Source organism: Ricinus communis, chromosome 1 (assembly GCF_019578655.1).
Source record: "Ricinus communis isolate WT05 ecotype wild-type chromosome 1, ASM1957865v1, whole genome shotgun sequence".
NCBI lineage: Eukaryota > Viridiplantae > Streptophyta > Magnoliopsida > Malpighiales > Euphorbiaceae > Ricinus > Ricinus communis.
In genome coordinates this window covers 31174893-31189494 of record NC_063256.1, presented here as the reverse complement: position 1 = coordinate 31189494, position 14602 = coordinate 31174893, and the positions used below count along the sequence as shown (strand labels likewise).

Sequence of the window (14602 nt, the reverse complement as noted above, 5' to 3'; positions counted from 1 at the left end):
ATTCTCCTAAACCAAGTTTTGCATATGTTAAATATGACATCAAATTGATGCTTGCTCCCAAATCCAACATGGCTTTAGCAATCTTTTTATCTCTCATTGTAATATCAACGGTAAAGCTCCCAGGGTCTTTCATCTTAAGAGGTAATTGTTGTTGGAGAACTGTACTTGTAGTTTCAGATACCATAACTTTTTCATTGTTCCCATATCTCCTCTTGTTAGAATTAAGTTCCTTAAAGAATTTAGCATAAGTTGGCATATTTCTAATCATATCCAACAAGGGCAAGTCAATGTTAACTTTAGAAGGCATATTAAAATTTTATGAACATTGCTTATCCTGTTTGCTTTCTTTCAATCTGTTCGGGAACGAAATAGGAGGCTTATAAGGTTCAGCTGCCTTATGAAACTCAGGTCTTGAAAATACCTCTTTGTCTTTCTCTTTCTGCCTAAGATTGGGCTCTGTTCTTCTTTCTTTTTGTAAACCTCCTTCAGTTATTTCTACATCAACTAGTACATCTTCTTTTGATGTACCTGCGTAAGAAGAATCTTTCTCACTTAAATTTTCAACATTATTATCAAATAACTCACCGTCGTTAAGAACAGCGACTGCTTTAGCTTGCTCAGATTGACTTGGCAATTTTTATTTCTTATTTTCTTGTACAGCTTCAGCAATTTGTCTAATTTAAATTTTCAATTGCTTCATTGAAGCTTTTATAGAATCAATTTTCTTCTCATTTCTCTCCATTCTATCACAGGTAGCTATCATAAAAGATTGGAGTGTTTTCTCCAAACTTGATTTTCATTGAGGGGCTTGTCCTTGATTAAGGAATGGAGGGTTTTGATTCCTTGGGTATTGAGGCTCTTGATTCTAATGCTGGGGCTGGTTCTCATCCCTCAGTATTTGTGGTGGGTTATGATTATTATTTCTCTTGAAAAATTTTGGATGATTCCTCCATATTGGATTATAAGTGTTGGAGTATGGATTATTCCTAGGTTGCCTAGGCTGATAAGATTCTATCAAATTAACCTCTTCATAATCATCTCCGGTATAAGTCTCATAAGACTAGCAAACATTAGCACCATGACCATAAACACCACATATACTACATACCTTATACACAACTTTAGTCACTCCTACTCTTTTTGTTCTCACACTCTTTTATTGTGAATTGGCTCCTAATATCTCAAAGATATTATAAATCTCATCAACAGTTTTTCTAACATAGCACTCCCAGCTATATTATCAACCATACATTAATATTATTGTGTTAGACCATCATAGAATGATTGGTTGGTCACAAGAAGTGGGTATCCATGGTGTGGGCATTATAATAAAAGTGATTTAAAGTGATCCCATGCTTCATGAAAGGATTCAGTATCCTTTTGATAAAAGTTAGAAATTTCAATCCTTAATTGTTTGGTCTTTTGATTTGAGTAAAATTTACTCATAAATTTTTGATACGCTTCATCCCAAGTTCTTAAAAAATTAGGAGGCAAGGTCATTAACCAAGCCTTTGCTTTATCTTTTAATGAGTAAGAAAAACAGCTCATCCTTAATTAGTCTTCATTGAGTCCAGATAATGGAAATGTATGAACTATAGCATAGGACTCTCTAATGAATGTTAATACATCCTCACTAGGCATTACCATAGAATGACGAAAGTATATTAAAATGGATGTTATTTAGTTTATAATTCCTAGATGCATCACCTAAAACTATGCATGTAGTATTACTAATTATAGGATGAGCATAGTCCTTCATAGCCATTTGTCTTTGAGCTGCAACTTCTCTTTGGTCATTAGCCATTATCTCAACTTCTTCTTAAAATCTTTATTCTAGCTTTTCTTCAAATTATTCTTCTCTTGGAGATATAAACTCACTCTCTGCCTCTTAGTCTCTTCCTGCCTTTTTAACAGTTGATCTCAAGTTGTAGGGATTTTGAGTTGATGAATCACCTGATCTTGTTTTTCTGGTAGGCATACAAAATTAAAGGAAAAATTTCAAATTTAAAAATTTAAAAACAGAATTTAAAGATAAAATAAAAATAAATAAGCATGCAACATACAAAAACACAAGAAACAAAACTCGACAATTAATCAATATAATATTGACACAATTCTCCAGCAACGGCACCAAAAACTTGATATGTCTAAATTAGTACTCGTAAGTGTACGAATTGAATGATAGTACGGGCAAGTCCACCATGAGGTCGATCTCACAAGAAATTGTAAAGCATATAATATAAAACCAACTATCACACAAAATACTAAAAGTAAATCTAAACACTCTAAGCTAATGTTTTGAGAATAATCTTAAAGTTTATAAAAGAAATTAAATAACTAGAAAATAAATATGCAACTAGAGTGGTTAATGTGAACTATATGATAAAATAGCATTTAGTCTAGCTTATACTTAGTAATCCCTTTATTTCTCTTAAGTCCAAATCTAACAAATGAGATGGTGAGGTGCATTTTCCTTAAGGCACTCAAGCTAATGATGCAACCTAGGTTTCTTATACCAACATAGATTAAAGTAAAGATAATGTTTCTAATACTTTGAACATAAAGACTTTCATAATAAATACTACTACTAAATTGATATGATAGTCAATCAATAATAACAAATGAAACTAATACATATATGAAGGTAAAGAAATCATTCATTAAACTCATAATACATAAGGTTCATACATAAGTAAAAAGCCAAACTAAACACTTATGGAACTTAGTCTGACATACTTAATCCACTGATCATTGTAATTAAATAGAAAGACATAAGATACATAAAATAGAAAATTAAAACTTCCTCAAAATCCAAAGGCCCTTCAAGAAATGAAGAAGATTGATCTCCTCTCTCTACGTCTTTAAAAAGCTTTTTTGATTCCTGAAAGAATAATGCAACAAAACTAACTAAATGTAGAAGATGATGAATTATAAAAATTTCTACCGAGAATAGTAGAAGCCTTTCTCTAGAGAGAATAGTAGTAGAAGAACTCTCTTTGTTTGATTAACCTCTACTCCTTATAAAGATCCTATTTTTAGAGTTCTTCTCTTAGCACATAACTACTATAGTTTTCTGTTACTATCCTAAATAAAATAAACAACTTAAAAATAATTATCCATTATTTACATCATAACTACTTAATTCCCCCTTCTTGGGCCTTAATGAGTTCGGCTAGGCTCGCGCTATTGATAGCCCACTTGTCTTATTTCCAAACTTTTTACGGTCGTATTCCATTTAAAGCCCATTAGTGTGTTAGCTCAAATTCTTCTTTTTGGCTATTATTTCTTGAATTTAGACAAGAAAACTAAAATGAGGTAAAAACACATATTTTCACCATAATATATATATAAATATACCATTAAAGCTCTAAAATACCCTTAAATATCTATATATAATTTAGACCGATTAGAAACTAAAACTAAATATTGCTAAAATGTAAGATTTTATTCTAAATTTAAAAAAGCATAATTATATATGAGTTTGGTAATAATATTTAATTTAAGGTTTTTAATTAAAAATATTATTTAATTATTTTTATTAGATAATTAGAGTAAATTATGTTAAAATTAAATAATTTTACTCTTACTCGATTAAAAAAAATTATTTTTATAAAATTTGACATTTAATATGAAGTTTGACAACCAAATTAAATTTTTTGTATTGATTAAGTAATTTGATTGGAGTGAATTTATCACTTTTACTAAGTTTTTTTTGGATAAATTGACCAAAAAATTAAAATATAAGCTAATTATCCATTGAATTCAAGTTTATGACAAATTGGCACTTTAACCGTTTAAAATTAAAGGCTTCCTACATAGAACTTTAATAGCCTGAAAAGGGAATTTTAGATCTTTATTTTAATAGCATCAGTCAAGTTTTTAAAACATGTAAAATAATATATACTTCAAATATTAAAGTTTAGAAGCTTAATAAAAACAACCTTCGAAAACTCAAACAAGTGAAAAAAGCTTTGCCTTTCTTTTTAAATTCTTTTCTTAATGTTTCTTTTGATAATTATATCTGTATTGGCTGCTAGATTTGTGGAGTCATTTGCACGAAATCTGTTCCACATTATATGTTTAAATGAACAAAGCATTAAAAAATCAATTATTTGATAATAATTGTTGTAATACAATAGAATTGGGAAGCTGAATTTGCACACATGCCATTTGAAAATATAGGCAAAAAGTATAGATGAGTTTCTAAAATTGCCATTAAAGCACAATTAAATTTTAAAATAATTCAATCATATTATTAAAATTTTAAAAAATACAATAATTACATTATTAAAATTAATTTTATTTATTTTACCGTGTAATAATATAAAACTTAAATAACTTAGACGCTAAAAAATTGTCTAATATCTTTTAATTCATGTTTTTTTTTTTTTTTTTTTTTGCATATAGAAATATAATTACTTTTGGTTTTTAATGAGTAAAATCATAAAATTATATTTTCTATTTTATTTTGATAAAGATAAATATCCATCATCATTAGTTAAAATAGAGTTAGTTTCAAAGATATATATGTTCTATTCTTTCAATTTTAGAGTTGAAATTGAGCTATTTAAAAGTTTATAAATTTAACTACACTTCGGCTAAAATTTCAGAAAATTATCCATAGCCTTTGCCAAAATTAACTAAATAAAAAAGAAAAAAAGTAATGAAACAAAAGAAGCAAACTTGTGAAGCCAAAGCAAAGAAGATGCTGGAATATTATGTTAGTATATTCCATAGGCACAGCTGACATGATTTACATATCATAAGATAGGATGGCATATTACTCAACAGTCACCCTTCTTCTACATATTCTTAATACATTTTCCCTTTGTTTCATTTTTCTTTCTGTTTTTTTTTTATTTTTTCAACTTCTGCAAAGCAAAGATTACTTGGAGCCATGTTCATCTCCAGAGCAAGTGCCAGGCATGTCTCTCTATCTCTATCTAACAAGCACACATTTCTGTCATTATAGAATATTAAATTTTCTTGTATAGTAATAAAATATGAATTTAGTAACTTTTTACAGCTTATCTTCTTTTGTGAGCTACTGCTCTTCTTCAAGCAACCCAAATCTGATGCTTGATTCCACATAGAAACTAAAGGGTTGACAGAGATACAGTTTAGGACTTTAATTTTGACGAATGACTTATAGTTGAGTATTATACTTAAAAATATGATAATACTAGCACCTTTAAATTTGCTGACAACTTGAGTTAGTTATTAATGTTTGGTTCTGTCTTGAAATCATTTTTTCTAAGAACTAAGAGGTGTGATATAAATGTACCCATGCATGTAGGGTATGATGAACCAGGTGGTTGACAAAAAAAATCGATCAGAACCGAAATCGGTCAACACTGAACTAAGAAAATACTTAATAATTCGATGGTTTCAGTTTTAGTTTTGAGTCTTAATTTCAAGTTTGGTTTGACATATCGGTTAACACAAAAATTAACTGAGATCAAATCATTTTTAATGGTTAATTAATAAAAATAATCCAATCTTAGATTTCAAAAATGACAGAATTGATAATTATAAAATGGCATAACTGTTCGATTAACCAAATAGTAACTATTTATAGTATAAATCAGCACTTAATATATTGTTGATTTATGATGTAAAAATATTGGTAATTGATTCGGTGTGACATGACACCATTATCACGTATATTTCAAGCTATTAGATTTGTTAGATTTGATTACAATCGTTGGATATAAATTTATTAAAAAAAATAATAGATTATTTTTTTAACGATTATATACAATAAAAGTACAAAATATAATAATATTTATTTTTTATTCCATTGATTATATAAATTTGAAATAAAATTAATAATTTTACTTTTATTGAAACTCCGATATTACACGACACCAAATAGTAATTCAGAAATATTGGTAATTTCGTAGGAGGTTAGTTTTTTAAATGAAGTTTGGATAGTGTGGATGCTTAATTTACCTTGGCTTCTCTATCTACTTTTAACACGTATCTAGATCCAGCAATAAACTAGAATACTTGAACTTTTAACCCTCGGTTTCCCGTTTAGAATCGGGGTAGAAAAAAAACACTTTTCAGTTTTGCTTTTAGAGAAAAATTGGTAAATTTATGCTTGTTCTTCAGGAACATAATAAAATTAGTTTATAAAAAAATTAAATAATTAAATAAAAGAAATTCTAACCCTACTATTGATCGATTACAATAGTCCTATAAAAGACTGGAGGTCAGAGTGTAAACAACGATAATTTTTCGATATGCATACCAAAGAGAAATTTCATATGAAAGTAAAACTTTAATATTTAAATTATTTTTCCTTCTGTAGCTATTTCCCACAAAGTCACCTTGAAATCCTCTTTTATTTCAAGTTGCAAACCATAGAAGAGACAACGAATTGTATGATATTCTCAAAATACATTTGAGTGTCTTTTGTAATTGTATGGTATTTCTAATATACATTTCTCTGCATCTTTCCCCTTCTGATTCTTAAGTCACAAGCCATTCACTGTACTTTTCTCAGCTTTCATGGGAAACACACCAAATTGTTACGTCATGGTTGCTACTGAGAAACCAAAGGACTTCAGAAATGCCTTGATAGTACTTTTAGATCTTTGCCACCTCAATAAATATGCTTTCTGTATAGGCATGTTTTGCCAACCAACTGTTATTCTATAACTCAACAATATTTGCTTATTCTTCACCAAGTTTTAGTGAATGATGTTATCGTAAATACACGCACCATCAAGACGAGAAATCAATAAACCCTGCACAATGTAGAAGAATTAGTAATGTTCTCTTCTTCAGAAACATGCCTTGAACGGATGGAGTGTGTAACCGAGTTCATTACCTGTGAAAAAGGCAGGTTCACTGACAACTAGCTTATGTGAGGGAAGCCCCGACTCTGGCTGGTCTTAGACTCCTTTGAGCCCTTCGTGCATATTCAAATACAAATATAAAGAGACTGAAGATGTATACCAGGCATACATGTAGCTTATCTATTATGCCACATCTTGAACGGACATTGTTTCCACCCTCTGAACTTGTCTTGCAAAGTGATATCCCTGTCTCAAACCAGCCTGACAAAATAACAATGAAAATTATCACAAGATGGAAGTTACAAGTTAACTACAGTTCATTGCAGTAGACAGTTAGAGCCATTCAACATCTTCTTAAGAGAAATAGTTCACTGGCTGAGTTTTTCTTTCATCTGTTCCCTCTTTTATCTTCAGTTCACTTAATAACAGGCATGTATAAACTGCTAGCTAGGAAGGTGGCATCCCTTCTTGGAAGGATGTTAAGGTGTTGCAGCACTAGAATCCATGTGGATTACACAGGATTCTATGATTTATCATTCTTTTCATCCTGACCCTTGCTCTTTTTAAGAAATACGATGAATATAAAATGTAGGAAGAGGAAACTTAAGCATTGACCCTATAGGCAAATAAAATGCTTTATCTTAAGGTTAAGGTGGTTTCTAAGTCCCTCAGTGGGTGCACAAAAGAAAAACCTTGACGCTTACCAGGAGTTTTCTGGGGCAGATTATTCCAATCATGAGGCCTAATTTTTGTTTCAGTTGTCGTGATCAAGTCATGAAGAGCTTGATTGACCTGCAATTTTCCAAGACATGATGAATATGGGTCCATTTCACTGCGATTTCAGAGAGAATAGTCTGAAAATGCAATCTGATCTACTTCTGGGAATTACTACAGCTATGTTTAGTAATAAATATTTCTATATCGCAGATTTTCACCATCGCAAGGATTCAATGGCCTACACTACTCAAAATCTATCATACAAGTACAAAAATACCTCCTCGGTCCTCTCATGACTGACTAAATGGCCACCATGGAGATCTATCATCCTAGCAACAGGCTGCAGTCTCTCTGCAAGCCTCCTTGCATAATATATTTGAGCAATGATATCATTCCTACACATTTGAAGAACCTCAAAATTAATCTTGAGCAGGTATGATTTGTTAAGGGTCCAATAACTGTGTATCATTATAACACACGATCCAAAACATCCAACTCTAGCATAATACATGTGCAAAATGTGACTCAATTCATCATCCTAAAAGAATTTATATATTTCAAGCAAAATCTTGAATATACAAAAAAAATACATGCATTGTCTTAAAATTGCTAATACATCTGAATGAGAAACTATTTTACTTCATAAAATTGAATAGGAAATCTGCCTTTGCTGGTTCTTACATCTCAATCCATGTCTCTGTTAACCCATCTAAATTCTTTTTGATTGATGTCATTTCTTATTAATCATGCACAAGCACCCTAAAAGCTATGAAGCACAAAAAGAGAAAAGGAAAAAAAAGAAAAAGAAGATTGATTTATTAGTATTTTAAACATAGTACATTAAAATCACCTGCATTTGATCCTACAGAACTGTTTAAAATCACGATAATGGCCGCAATTGCACTTATAATAGCATGTAACAGAGAAGGTGTTGCCATGGATTTTAATTTGTTGCCATGGATTTTAATTTATAACTAAACATCTATGGCTATCTCACTGCAATCTTTTTTTTTTCTTGTAGTATTACCAAATTGCAATAATTGTACAAATCTGAAGTTGGCTGTAATTTGATAACTTGAACTACTAATAATAGCACAAATATTAAATATTAGAATCATCTTCATACTTTATATGCACCTTTAATAGACATGCACAAAGGAAAATGACTAAACCAATCTAACTTCTACATGTCACCACTAAAATTTTAAAATAAATGAAAATAATTGAATAATTCTTAAAGTACAGAATATAAGAATATAGAATATAAGTATAAAATAAAACATTTGAATGTGCTATCTAAGCCTAGAGTTAGCTTTTCAGTTAGAATTAAGTCATGTGAGTAGATAAATATTTGAGTATTTTAAGCGTAAAGTATAACAAGGACAAAAATTATGAATTAAATAACTTCAGAATTGCTAATTGGGCGCTAAGAGTCAAACCATTGTGAGTTTTGACAATTCTAGTGCTTTTAACTTTACCAATTTTAGTGAATTAGTTTCGGTATAGCCAGCATGATGAAATTGAAAAAGATTTTTTTTATTACTTATCAGAATATTTTTTTGAAAAAAAAAGTTGATAAACTTTAAAAGAAGAAGAGAGGAGAAAAGAGAAGGGAAGAGAGAAAAAGGAAAAGAGGAGGGAAGGAGGGGAAGTGAGAAAGCTAAACTTTATCTGTTCTAGCAAGGAACAAAAAGTTTTCTATTCAAACCTTTTTGTGTTATATAAAATTGTAAATAATTTGGAAAAATGGCTAAAATTGCCACAATTCAAAAAATTGGATTAAATTATCAAAACTCGCAATTATTATTTTTTTTTTAACTGATAGACCTTTAGAATTTGTAGGTAGTACAAGGTTTAAGGGTCTTTGGGCAATAACTGCAACTGTAGTCAGCCAAACAATCTATTTCTTTGCTTCTCTTAAATAAGAAGGGTAAAGGTAAAAGGCTCCCAATAGATTAATTTACATAATATCTAAATCCATGTCCTATAGCAAATCAACTTCTAGTACTCATCACTAAGCTAAAAGTTAAGCAATGGAAACTGCAAACTAGATTTAATGGAAAAGAATGCATAATCTTAATTTTGTAAGGAATACTCATCACTGATTATGTACATGTGCATGTTTCCACAAATTTTATTTCTTTATGAAATTAATATTAATTGTGCATGTCATTTTAAGTATTTCATTCACTAGCAATAAGGTGAATAAGAGATCTGAAGACGCAGAATACGCAGACGCACAAACATTAGACATGTGATTTGCCAGCATTTGCACATCCTTAGGCATTTGGCCTTCAGGAATCACAGATACCTGCCATGTATGACTGATACAAGAAATCCAGCAGAGCGTATCACTTCAATTTCTGTTCGCGTCATCTTATGTGTCCAACAAGCATTGATTTGACCATCGAAACCATAATTAGACTGCATCCCAGTTGATGATATACCTTTTACATATTCCTGAAAGAAAGGCATTTAACATTCAGCCAGGCTATCCTCTTGCGATTTTATGAAATGCCTAGCTAAACTACAAGTTGCTATGCGGCTCCAGGCATAATTAACCAAGGATTCCATAGACTTGGTACAAGAAAATATATTTTAAAGGACTATAATCCAGAGAGCAAAACTAAAATAATTTGAGTTGACAATGGAATTTCATTGTCATAAGCAAGGAATTAACAAGAACTTAGAAAATGCAGGAATGCAGATCCATGAATGGTGATATCTTTTAAAGATGGTAAGAACAAACTTGAAGCTTTAGTTCGTGACTAGTATGATCTTCTTACTTGATATAAAATGGCTCTTCTTGTCTTACAGCCAACATATTCCTCAAGGTATTCCTGCATATCAGAAAGAAAGTTAAGATAGACTGAGCTCCTGAAATCACATAGTAATAACTGGAAATCAATTTCAGAAAGGCAGATATTAGCATTTCCAGATATCAATATTGGATAATTTTGATGACACAATGGTGCAGAAAATCATGTTACTCCTTTACAGTTCTGTAACAATTAACAGTATAAAATTTCTCACCAGGCATTTAACTCCCCAATCTGTCTCTCACAATAAGGAGATAAGGTACCATTCGAGGCAGTGATACAAAGAACGGCAAATACATGGGAACACACAAATAAATACCAAGAAATTTATCTATATATTAAGCTATGATTAGCAGCTTTTTGTCAATTTTTAGCCATATTTCAAAATCAAGTAGCAAGCAGTTCAAGAACACTTTTTTCACCTTCGTGTAGTGAGTATCCAAGTCTACAGCTGCTCTTTGCTCAGGAGTTTTTGCCTTTAAGAAACGTATTGCAACTGATACAGTTTGGCGGTCAAGCTGCAAGAAACAAAAATAACTTCTTTCTTGAAGATATAGTTTGAGTGCAAAATGGAAATAGATCACGGTTTTTTAGCTATTTCCAAAAGAACACAGAAAAATCTACGCATATAAGCGGTTGGAAGAAACATGATAATTACGTTTTTATCAGTGGATTTAAGATTCCCAAGACTCTGGCACCTATGTATAAGCTTGAATTAAACTGACTAATAAATACAGTTTTCAGGAACAACGCTTTAAGAGATTATGAGCCACAATAAATATTGAACACTATGGATTTAATAAAAGCACATAATTCTTTTACTAAAATCTATGAGAGGAGAGACTTTTGCTGTTTTTATGATTTCAAACCAAAGGTATCAATTATGATAGAGTTTATAAGGCATAACCGGTTGCTTATAACCTATAAGATCAAAGCCTCAATTGCGCTGATATTGTGTTCAAATGAGAGTAAACAGAAGCCAGTATACAAAGAACCTAAGACTCATACTTTATGGCCAAAAGTCTAGCTTTTATATCTGTTTTGGTAAAAGACAACTGGAAACATTTTTCAAGGTTGTCATATTCAGTACATGCATACAGAGAATATCAAACTGAATTGTGATCCAATTAGGTTTGGCTCAGCACCAGATTGGCAAATCCTCGGTGTCATTTTAATGTCAAGATCCAATTGAAACCCAAGTCAATCTTAACCTCTCAACAGAACCTGCCTTATAAAACTCTGGCACTTTTGTGGTCAGCACAAGCAAAACCACAAAAGTAAAGAAAATTTGCCTTAACGTGAACATAGCATACATAAACAAGTGGCAACTAATCCACATTGTGAAGTCAACATGTAAAACTGCTGTGCTTTGATACCTAAGGCATCTGTCAGCCTCCTGGGCCACCTATATTAAACATTACGAATCATATTCTTTGACAATAAGCAGAATGAAGATTCCTGAGTTCGCTTAGTCAAATTCAACCACATAGTTGGTCCTTTTTTACTACAATAGCAGCTTTCAAATAATGTTCTATTAGTTTTATATGTTAACGCTCACAATTTGACATTTGGAAACGCATACCAAGAGTCCACAATTTAGTAGATTTTACTTTGTGTAAACAGCTTGAGCCCGTCTAGGCAGTTTCAAACTCTATAGGTTACTGTCATCACCTAAGATTTTTTAGTAGACTTGGATGCACTACATAAGTAGAACTTCTTGGATTGCAATAGAGGAACAAGAGCACATGAATAGATATCAGTTCTTATCTAAGTCTTTCAAAAGCTTTCTTCCTACCATTATAAACATATTATAACAGGAACTATAGAAAATGCATATGATAAACCCCTTCAAGCTGATATCCAAATAATTTTATCTGCTTTAAGAAAAAAAAAATTGAAAAAGAAAAGGAGGTTGCAAGATTTAGAAAAAGAAAGAGACGCCCATGTTTTGCAATTCAAAGAGAAATAGAACTTATCAACTCTGCAATGAGAAGGATATAATAATACCTTGGGCAAGCATTGGAAACCTCCACCAGTCACATTAAGCAATGCCAAAGATAGAACTCTATCAGGCACCATTGCCGCTAACTTGCAAGCTATCATAGCACCTGATTCAGAAGTAACACATAAAAATCAATTGATGAAAATATTTCAATATTTATAAAGAACAAATTCAATTTTCCCATATGTTATCATAAAAAGTGCCATATAGCACTTATAAGTGTTGTAATACAATACAAGGTAAAAATGAACACGTCTACTAAAATTAGAGACTCACCCATTGAATGGCCAAATACATGGGCTTTTGTCCAGCCCAGATGATCCAGTAAAGCAATTGCATCTTTTGCCATAATTTTTGTTCTGCAACCAATAATCACAACTCCACAAAATCAAATCTTATTGCTTCCTTAATACACTAATGGCCAGTTTGGGATTGCTGTTTTGAACATTAGAAAAGCAGGCTTGGACTTTTTTTAATATCTAATTTAGTAGATTAATTTTCTTAAAATTTTTCTTAAATTATTTTTGTCAAACCTGCTTCTGAAAATAGCTACCAATTTACTTGCTTTGTTTCCAAAAACAGTTTTCGGGAAAAAAATATTTATCTGAAACGCGCTTTTCCCAAGGCAATCCCAGAGGAGGCTTAATAACTTTAAAATCAGCTACCATATGTCAATAATAACAATAAAGCACGAATAATAGGAAATCAAAAAAATTGAAAAATTTAAGATGATAAAACTCACGTATATTGGGATTTTTTGGTGGGAACAGAACTGCGACCCATACCACGATTATCAAATGCACAGACTTGAATGCCACAATCTATGTCATTGTCGCCTGAGTTTCGATCAACGGTCATCAATTCATCATCGTCATTTGGCCTATCGGTACCAGTTAGTCCCTTTATTTGCGGGCCCCACGAATCATGCGTCCCAGCCAATCCTGATTCATTAATTTGATCATCCATTCAAATTCTAAATTCTGAAGAATAAAATAAGATCAGTAAAAAAATAAAAGAAGAAGGAGAAGAGAGGACATACCTATGATAAGGAGGACTTTGGTTGGTCCATAACCGTAAGTTCTGTAGAAAATCTCAACGCCATTGTTGCAAGCTCCGTCTGAATTAGGCTGCTGTGTGGAGACCTTGCAAAACGGCATCGTTTGACGAGAAAACAAAAGATTTTGTTATCAACTGCAGATTTGAGCTTCCACAAAGAATGGGATTGAGAGAGAGAGAGAGAGAGAGAGAGAGAGGAAAAAAAAAAAAGGGTGGGCGTGCGCGTGGCAGATAAGAAGTGGGCAGACGCCACGTAGGGTCAAAAGTCAAAATCACAATGCCATACCATGTCTTCACGTGGGGAATGGAAGAGGCGCTGGCAATGGCAGCTATTCATATCCACGCATTATATTTAGGGAGATGTTATTGGCACTACCTTTTAAACAATGATAAACCCTAAGACCCACTATTATTAGAAGATTAAATGGAAGAAATTTTCCCATTATACCCTTCTAACTAGTACTTCCAGATTCTATTATATCAACAATTTGAATTATTCACTCCACGTTTTTGTTACTTTCTAATTATGTTCTTACCCATTTAGATTTTTTATTAAACTTGAGTTTTTTCTTTTTAATGAATTAATATATCATTCAAAAAATTAACATTTATATATAACTAAATTTATGCAAAGAAAGTCAAAATAAAATATGGTCAAATAATTAAATATAAAATTCCAATAAATACAAATTGCCATAAATATTTTTAAAAAATATTAACATCACATAGAATAATAATAACTAAACGTAATGTTAAAAAATAAAATAATTCAAATCATCTACTTATTTCTTTAAGCAATATTTAAAACCTTTAGTAAGAAAATTTAAAAAATTATTATATATCTTAATAATTCTTAATAGTTACTTTCAAAGGTTAATCAAGATTAAATCCATCAAATACCATAGTTAATATTAGCAAATTTAGAAATGTGTATCCCGGCGAAAGTTGAAATACATTCATTCAATACAATCTCAAAAAGGAAATATGCCATTAATGCGAAAAAAGAATTCTATAATATAAAAATATATATTTTTCATAAATTATAAAAAAATTACAAGCACTATAGTAATTTTTTATTATCTCATAAGCTTTAAGTATACTTACAAATATATTCTATTGAAGAAGGAAGTACAAGAATTAGGAATGGAGTTCAAGTCAATTGCTTCCCCATAGTGTCATCATTATCAATATGATGAACCACATCT

The 14602-nt window shown here is 31.1% G+C and overlaps 1 protein-coding gene and 1 non-coding gene across 2 annotated transcripts; one reads left to right on the top strand and one right to left on the bottom strand.

The window, feature by feature from the left end:
* The first annotated feature begins 1306 nt into the window (after positions 1-1306).
* LOC112535302 lies at positions 1307-1413 on the top strand. The gene has a single exon (XR_003079461.1). It is a non-coding gene; the product is annotated as a small nucleolar RNA R71 (small nucleolar RNA).
* Positions 1414-6263: 4850 nt separating this feature from the next.
* Positions 6264-13754, bottom strand: LOC8268176 (putative aminoacrylate hydrolase RutD). The gene is made up of 11 exons (XM_002521887.4): positions 13381-13754; positions 13084-13282; positions 12618-12700; positions 12347-12447; positions 10762-10857; positions 10307-10360; positions 9832-9980; positions 7798-7915; positions 7508-7595; positions 6836-7064; positions 6264-6752 (listed from the first exon to the last, which is right to left on the bottom strand). The coding sequence occupies exons 1-10, from the start codon at positions 13496-13498 to the stop codon at positions 6868-6870; spliced, it is 1203 nt and encodes a 400-aa protein (XP_002521933.1). The 5' UTR covers positions 13499-13754; the 3' UTR covers positions 6264-6752; positions 6836-6867.
* Positions 13755-14602: the final 848 nt, after the last annotated feature.

Coding starts and splice junctions, on each gene's coding strand:
- LOC8268176 (XM_002521887.4), bottom strand. CDS start 13,498: ATGCCGTTTTGCAAGGTCTCCACACAGCAGCCTAATTCAGACGGAGCT. Junction 9,981..10,306: donor GAAGAGCCATTTTATATCAA/GTAAGAAGATCA, acceptor CCTTTCTTTCAG/GAATATGTAAAAGGTATATC. Junction 7,065..7,507: donor TCTGCCCCAGAAAACTCCTG/GTAAGCGTCAAG, acceptor TTATTTTGTCAG/GCTGGTTTGAGACAGGGATA.